This window comes from Cyprinodon variegatus, unplaced genomic scaffold (assembly GCF_000732505.1).
Source record: "Cyprinodon variegatus isolate N-32 unplaced genomic scaffold, C_variegatus-1.0 Scaffold865, whole genome shotgun sequence".
Classification (NCBI taxonomy): domain Eukaryota; kingdom Metazoa; phylum Chordata; class Actinopteri; order Cyprinodontiformes; family Cyprinodontidae; genus Cyprinodon; species Cyprinodon variegatus.
In genome coordinates this window covers 63637-72429 of record NW_015151318.1, presented here as the reverse complement: position 1 = coordinate 72429, position 8793 = coordinate 63637, and the positions used below count along the sequence as shown (strand labels likewise).

At 36.8% G+C, this 8793-nt stretch overlaps 1 protein-coding gene across 1 annotated transcript in view; it reads left to right on the top strand.

Moving 5' to 3' along the window:
- The window catches only part of LOC107099384 (polypeptide N-acetylgalactosaminyltransferase 14-like), a 271170-nt gene that overhangs the window by 205330 nt on the left and 57047 nt on the right, over window positions 1–8793 (top strand). The window contains exons 4-5 of the mRNA XM_015397480.1: window positions 1433–1500; window positions 6140–6205. Of these exons, the coding sequence (XP_015252966.1) occupies window positions 1433–1500; window positions 6140–6205 (134 nt within the window). The remainder of the gene's footprint in view (window positions 1–1432; window positions 1501–6139; window positions 6206–8793) is intronic.

Genomic DNA, 8793 nt, shown 5'->3' with positions numbered 1-8793 from the left:
TTGTAAAACGATCCCACAAACATCAGAGCTCTGTTCCCATATAGCAGACATCCCCAAACTCGGTCCTCAAGGGCCGCTGTCCTGCAGGTTTTAGATTCTCTGCTCTAGCACAGCTGATTATAAAGGAAATGGCAGAGCAAAAGCCTGTTAATCAACTATCAATTAAAATCAGCTGTGCTAGAGCAGAGAATCTAAAACCTGCAGGACAGCGGCCCTTGAGGACCGAGTTTGGGGATGTCTGCTATATGGGAACAGAGCTCTGATGTTTGTGGGATCGTTTTACAACCTAACCCTGCTCTAACTGTAAGGGTTTCCTGCTCTTCATGATGCCGTTTGTTCTCTAATAAACTTCTGAGGCCAGAGACAAACAACCACATTTATACAGAGATGAAGCGATCAGCTGATTTACTGATAAACTGACGACTAAGGTTAGTTTTTATGCAGGGGTATTGGAGTAATGGGGGAGAACTCTGTCCTTCCAATTCACAATTATGCACTTATCTGTGTTAGTTTATTACATATTATCCAAGATAAAAACGCTGAAAAATTCTGTAATTTGACAAAATGTTAAAAGATTCCACCAGTGAAGGTTTTTAGAGGCGCTGCATGATGATGGGATGGTTTTATGTTTTCCAAATTCTCCTCAGAGATGTTAAAGGTTCAATAACGGCCCTCTTGGCTCTTTCCAAATCCTTTTTACTGTCTCGTTTGTTTTGTTTTCCCTTGAACCTCATTTCTATTTTCCAGGAAGCTTGATTCCTCCTGACTGTTTCTTCCTCTTTTGCATCATTTCTTTTCCTTTGCCCCTTTTCCCTGGATTTTAAGCATAATCTGATGCTTTCATCATTTTCTGAACACGCCTCCCACTCGTTGCCTTACCTCTTTTTTTATTACTTCCTCCTTCCCATCCATTCCAGGCATTATTCTAATCACATCTTTATCCTGTTTTTTTTTTTATTCCCCCCTCGCCTTCTCGTTTTTTTCCAACCCTTTTTCCCTCTCGTCCTGCTCCCCTCTCCTCCCTCTGCAGTCATATCCAGAGGGGATAATGAACAAAGGTTATTGAACAGTAGAAATAATGAAATAAAATCGAGCACAAACCCACCCAGAACAAAACGCATTTTCTCATTTTCTTCCTGTAAAAGTTATGAATTTTTTATGTTTCAATCTCCAGCTTTAATGAAATAGTTTTTTAGATGCGACACATCATACATTTTCATAACGGGAATTTGCTCTGACATTTTCAATATGTTGTTTCATGTGGTGTGCTGTGCATATGTAATGGCTTTATGAACACCTGAGAACGTGAGTGTGTCTGCTGGTTGGCATTTACTTTGACACTTTGTTTTTAATTTGTACATTTCCAGGCTCCTGTTCGAGATGCATTTATGCATATTTAACTAAGACTCTCTTTTTGTTTTTTTCTTTCCAGTGTCTTGAATCGGACTCCGGTTCATCTGATACATGAGATCATCCTGGTGGACGACTTTAGCAACAACGGTGAGTCTCAGCTGCACACAGACACTCAGAACCATGGAGACACATGTTGCAGGATTCTTCCAGGTCAGAGATAACAGAGATGAGACCTACATAGCAGGTCACATGGAGAAATATGTCCACAGCAGCTGGGTTTTAGTTTGGAGATTAAAACGCTTCAAAGTGTTCATGCTCACATCTTCAGAAACACACAACGTCTGAGCGGAAAGCACTGAAGAAACAAGAGAAACATCCAGAATTATACAGAAATAACTGTTAGCACCAAATTAGTAATAAAAGAATTTATTGATTTCAATCAGTTTTACTTAAATCGAACATCAGTTTATGGAAACTCCGCCATGACTCTTAGATATTGTAGATAATGTGAAAAAAAAAAGAATAAATGAAACAGCTTTGAAATAACAAATATATGAAAAGAACAATTGCTGAACTGTAATTGCTGTACTTCTTGCGGAGGATGAGCCCACCTGTCCCCACCCATCCTCCCCACCTTCTACAGAGGATCCATAGAGAGCGTTCTGACCAGCTGTCTCACTGTGTGATGAGGAGGCTGCAGCTCCTCAGACTGGAAGAAGGTGAGAACAGAAAAGAGGATCATTGGGGCTCCTGTTCCCTCAATTAAAGACATTTCAGCTGCTTGTCCCGAGTCCGTAACATCTTAAATTACCCCCACACCCCCACCATGGACTGTTCTCCCTGCTGCCCTCTGGAAAGAGACTTTGAAGCATCCAATGCAGGTTTTAGTTCAATTCAGTTTATTTATATAGCACCAATTCACAACACATGTCATCTCAAGTACTTTACAGTTCAACCAGATCATACAGTCAAATATATTCAAAGTTTTCTCTCTAAGGAAAACCAGTTGATTGCATCAACTCCTTGACTCGATGGCAATCCCTCACACTAAGCATGCTTGTAGCGACAGTGGAGAGGACAAACTCCCTTTTAACAGGAAGAAACCTCCACCAAACCAGGCTCAGTGTGAGCGGCCATCTGCTGAGGCCGACTGGGGTTCAAGGAGACAGAAGCAAAGATACAAAAAGCAACTCTAAAAGGCGGGAAAACACACAGCCAGGCAGACGAGCTCTGAGCCAGCTCCCGTGTCAGAGTATGAAGAGAGCACATCCAGTTAGTCACAGTAAGAGAAACAGGACTACACTGGAAAAATAGGCCGATCCTCAACATCTATAAACAAAAGTGTTGATGGCAGCAGCACAGCTGATATTTCTCTCCAGGATGGAGTCACAGCCAAACAGGAACAGAAGAGGCGAAGCTACTATTAGAAAAAGCAGAGAGAGCAGAACGTTAGAGATTAAACTAACAGATTCTGCAGATTGGAAGAATAGAGATAGAATGAAACTAATTAATGAAAAAGGGGTCCCTAAGTCCTCCAGCAGTCTAAGCCTATAGCAGCATATCTATAGAGATAGCTCAGGATAACCTGAGCCACTCTAACTAGAAGCTTTATCAAAAAGGAAAGTTTTAAGCCTAGCCTTAAAAGTAGNTGTACTTGGAAAATTGTACCATAAAACCACATAGCGTTAATCTCACGTTAAAAAAATTATCGCCGTTAAAATGGCCTCGCGTTAACGCGTTAATAACGCGATAATTTTGACAGCACTAATATAGCACCAATTCACAACATGTCATCTCAAGTACTTTACAATTCAACCAGATCATACAGTCAAATATATTCAAAGTTAAACCAGTTGATTGCATCAACTCCTTGACTCGATGGCAATCCCTCACACCAACCATGCTTGTAGCGACAGTGGAGAGGAAAAACTCCCTTTTAACAGGAAGAAACCTCCAGCAGAACCAGGCTCAATGGGAGTGGCCATCTGCTGAGGCCGACTGGGGTTCAAGGAGACAGAAACAGAGATACAGCAAGCAGCTAGAAAAGGTGGGAAAACACACAGCAAGGCAGACGAGCTCTGAGCCAGCTCCCAAGTCAGAGGATGAAGAGAGCACATCCAGCCAGTCACAGTCAGAGCAACAGGACTACACTGGAAAACAGGCCAAGCACCAACATCTAGAAACAAAGGTGTTGATGGTAGCAGCACAGCTGACATTTCTCTCTAGGATGGTGTCACAGCCAAACAGCAACAGACAAGGTGAAGCTACTATTAGAAAAAGCAGAGAGAGCAGAACGTTAGAGATTGAACAAACAGATTCTGCAGAGTGGAAGAATAGAGATAGAATGAAACAAATTGATGAAAAAGGGGTCCCTATGTCCTCCAGCAGTCTAAGCCTATTGCAGAATAACTATAGAGATAGCTCAGGATAACCTGAGCCACTCTAACTAGAAGCTTTATCAAAAAGGAAAGTTTCCAGGACAGTTTATTCCCCACTGCTATTAGACTGCTGAATGTTGTATAAAATGAGGTTATAAAATAAAAAAATAATAAAAAGAAATAAAAACCCTGAATGTTCGAACTGTAACTATACAGTCATATGTTAACATTATCACTGCTGCTTACCTTTATCAAGGCTGCACCTTAAAAAAAAAAAAAAAATAATGAAAATGTCTCTAAAGCTGCACTGAATGAAATATCTTTTTATATATACTTGTATGTACAAAATGACAAATAAAGTCTAAGTCTGTATTTTTTTTTTTATCTCCCATTTAAAATCAGATTCTACTAATTTAAAATAAATTACTCATTAACTGACTTTAAATCACTTCTACATTTATATTCATGTTTCTGGTGCTGAGTATTAATTAGAGATGAATCGACTCATCAGCCCACCAATGTTTATGGCTGATAGTTTCATCTTTTTTATGCAATCTTTGGTCGATACATTAGTGCATTCAGCAGCCTTTCCTTAAAATCATGTGCAGAGCTTTCATTAATGGTAGAGATCGAGCGATGCAGGTTTTTTAGGGCCAATGCCTCAACAATTATTTTGACATCAGTCTATTGGATCCCTGATGTTCTGCTGGTGCTCTGATTAAGGAGGATTTATGAAGCCAGTTTGATTTCAAGCTTAGATATAAGCGTCACCTGACTAAAGAAAGCTTCTGTTTATTTCAGTTCAGGCTGGGATTTACTGTAATAAAAACCAAAATAATATACAGCTGTTTAAATTCCACTGATATCTTTCCACTCAGCACAGATCTGACATCCTGTGTCACAGTCAACATATCGGCATCACGCTGTTCCTGGATTATTTTTAAAGTTTTAAGATTCAATATTGTTTGCTTTGAAAATGTTTTATATTTTAATGTTTACTTATTATAAACTGATGGCTAAGTATATTGTCTTTTAAAACATTTAAATATTTTCTGTTTCCATCACAGTAACAACTTTATTCTATAAAAGCGATCTGATAAGGATTTTTAAGTAATAATAAATCATTTTTGGACAGATTTTGAGTTGTAGAAATTATACAATTTACAAAAAGTTTGAACATAAATTATTATTGAAAGTTGTAGGACTTTATTTTTAAACAAATGGATGTCTTCTTTAACAGAGAATATTTATTAATAATATATATATATAGTCTATCAATATTAAACCTATCAGCATTGGTTTTTAAACGTGGAAAATTGTAGTTATTTAGTTTAAGCGAGTTATGAGTTATAAAAAAACACCATGATAGACGGCAGGCAGCTTTATTAAATCTGTTGTTATCATCACCCTACATGAATATTAATGTCTTCTGGTGATGCAATTAAATTAAACAAAGTTAATGATTTCAGATTTAATTTCTAATAGAAAGAACAATGAGATCCAATTAAAAGCTGAAGCACCTGAATTAAACCAAAAGCTTTGCTTTAAACAAACTAAGATCCTCTTCCCATGAACCAATTAGTTCCAGATCCTGAAAGTTATTTCAGATTTTATTATCATCACCCCGGAATTTCGATTACAGAACAAATAAAGTTAAAAAAAGATCTAAAGTTAAGCTAAAACATAAATGTGAAAACAACTAAGGATGTTTTCTCAGTATTCTGGGAGCAGCTTCCATCTGTTGATGTCATTTCCTACGTTTCCTGAGTCCTTAGTCACTGTGCTGCCAGGCGCTCAGGATGGATGGAGACATGAAGGAGGCAGCAGGAGTGAGAATCGGAGTGATGGAGGTTAAATACTGCCACATTTAGATTGTGAGGTAATTATAGAGACAGATGAGGCCAGAGAAAAGATGTAATCAGGAATGGGGACTGATGTGCTGCACACAACCGAAGATGGAAGACGTGCAAAACAAACAGTGAGCTGGATTAAACAGACAGACATTAAACACAGAACTTTAATCTGGGGTATAGTTTTAAAAATATTAACCAATATAATTAGCAGCTTAGCAAAGTCGACCGTTTTACTTTCAGCAGACTGTAAATGTGGAGTCTGATGAATTTTAGGTTTATCTAGTGGAACGTTTCCAATGATTCTGATGATGTACGTCAAAATGAATCAGGAAGCTCACCATCAGCCAAACGTCTCCCAGACACGCGTCCAGTTTATCAAGCAGATCTCTCTGAATGTTTGTCCCGCTGCTGAGGAGTGTTTTAGGGAACTGTTAACACCCCTGCAGTGCATCAAAGACAGACGTCACATGGACCGCTACATCCCGCTTCCCTGGAGGATTCCTCACATTTATTATGTTTTTGGTTTATTTTTATTTGTCTTCTTCTTACTTTCAGAAAGCGACTGCCAGCTTCTCACCAAACTGCCTAAAGTCAAATGTCTTCGCAACAACAAGAGAGAAGGTATGGCAACATGTTTAAGACTTTATTATTTGATTCCTGGTGTTTCTGTCTTTGCATGAGTCTCATTTTCATCAATATAGACTTAGACTTCGAATCAAACTTTATTTATCCCTTAGGATTACTCCTTCAGGGATATTCTGGTTATATAGAGTACAAAGAGTTAAAGCAAGATGCCTTTTTTTTTTTTCTGTATTCTTTATTTCGAACATGCAAGAGAAAAACAATAAAACAATGTTTAAAGACATTGGAGAGAAAAACAACAAACAAGGTACCCTTTATTTCCTGAGTTAATATACCTCTATTACATGTGCGAAAAGGAGTAGGAAGAAGTAAAACTTATCTACTCCTACGCCTTTAATTCTTGTATTTCTTCAATTTACAATATTTATAATTACGTTGCTATAAATATCCATATATATATATATATATATATATATATATATATATATATATATATATATATATATACCTACACATATACATACATAAATATGTATACAGTACACATATACCTTCATACATATATACAAATAAACAAAACAAAAAACACAAACAAAACTTTCTACGATGCTTCTCTATACCTTTTGAAAATAATTTCTTTGTACATTTTCAATTCAATTCAGTTCAATTCAGTTTATTTATATAGCGCCAAATTCACAACACATGTCATCTCAAGGCACTTTACAGTTCACCAGATCATCCAGTCAAATTGATTCAAAGTTTTCCATCTAAGGAAAACCAGTTGATTGCATTGACTCATTGACTCAAATACAATCCCTCACAAGCTAAGCATGCTTGTAGCAACAGTGGAGAGGAAAAACTCCCTTTTAACAGGAAGAAACCTCCAGCAGAACCAGGCTCAGTGTGAGCGGCCATCTGCTGAGGCCGACTGGGGTTCAAGGAGACAGAAGCAATTTTTTGAAAAGGAATATGCTTGGGCATTGCTTAAGGTTCTCATTTAGTTTGTTCCACAATTTAACTCCGCAAATTGAGAAACATCATCTTTTTCTTGTTGTTCTAGAAAAAGATTGTGTTTATCAATTTGCGGAGTTAAATTGTGGAACAAACTAAATGAGAACCTAAAGCAATGCCCAAACATATTCCTTTTTTTTTTTTTAAATGAGTATTTTAAAGATAAACATACAACAAACAGTATAAAAAGAGTATATATAGTACAAAAAAGCAGTAAAAAAGAGAAAAAAAAGTAGTAATGTCTTGGAATATGTTTCCCTTGGATATAAAAATATCTGCACGTTTATTGCACTTGCACTGCAGAGATTTACTGACCTTATAAATAAGTTTAAAAAAAACACAGTGGGAGTTATGAATGTTTTCCTTTTAAGCAGCCAAATTTGGCTTCAAAAGGCCTTGAAAATTGTAGCAAAACCACCTAAAAATACAGAAAATTAATCAGTTATTGAACTCTATGGGTCATTTGATGCTAAAGGAAGAAGTAATGAGATTCATCAAAATGTCTGTCAACATGTCGGTTTGATTAAGCTGATACAACTTAGACATGGGTAACTTTAAAATTGTGTTTTTATATAAAAAGTATAAAAAAATATTTATGGAGGAAAATATAAGTCTAAAGCAGCCAAATATCTCTTCTCTCCATGGTTTTAATACTAAACACTGAAGACAGTTATTGGATGTGATGTGTTCACTGACAGGAAAAGCATCAGTTTTTTTTAGTTTTGGGGCCTCCCCTCATCCACCTGTCAAAACCAAACAGGCAATTGTTTAATTTTAGCCTTCAGATGAGTTTTAAACCAAACTCTGGAAGCAGGATTTCTATGTGCGTCTAAAGCCTCTCATCCCTACTAAAAAATATATTAATTTTAAAATCAGAATATATAAAAAACCAGCCTTGTGTTAATGCATTTATAGTAGATGAGGATGTTCTCCTGATTTCGCAGGGTAATATCATCATGTCTGTTTGCTCTGCTTGTCACTTTTGTGTAACATCTAGTCCCAGCTGCCTTCATGCATTAAATATAGAATAAATAAATAAAAAAAAGAAACGGAAATTAACTTGACAACCTGACAAAATGATGAGGTCATGAGCACTCTGGCATTTACGAGCCACAAAAAAAGGTTTAAGATGTGTTTTTTTTTATCCCTCTAACAGATTATCCTGCAGGTTTGCAGACGGCTTTCAAGGTGTTCAACATGCTGGTATTAAAGGCTCAGGAAATGAGAGCAGTTTGATGTTTGATATTTTTATTTTATTTATACCCACTGCAGAGGCGGCATGCTTTAAAAAATATTTCTGGCATCTATGTACATTTTGCCTTTAAATGTTAATTGCCAACATTTTACCTTTCAGAGTGAGGTTGGGGGTTTTCCGTATAATAATGCCAACCCAGTATGAACAATCAGCAAAGTCTCTGACTCAAACATTTCTTATTAATTTTACGACAGTTTGGTTCTCTTGGATAAGCAACCTAAAGAGGTCCTAAACAGGCACCGAATGAATGAATAAATAAATGAATGAAGGAGTTGGATTATCACAAAGTTAAATGTTTGAATAGTATTCTAAAATCTTCTTTTCAGTTTTGCACATTAATTGTGCAAACTTCTGTCTCCTT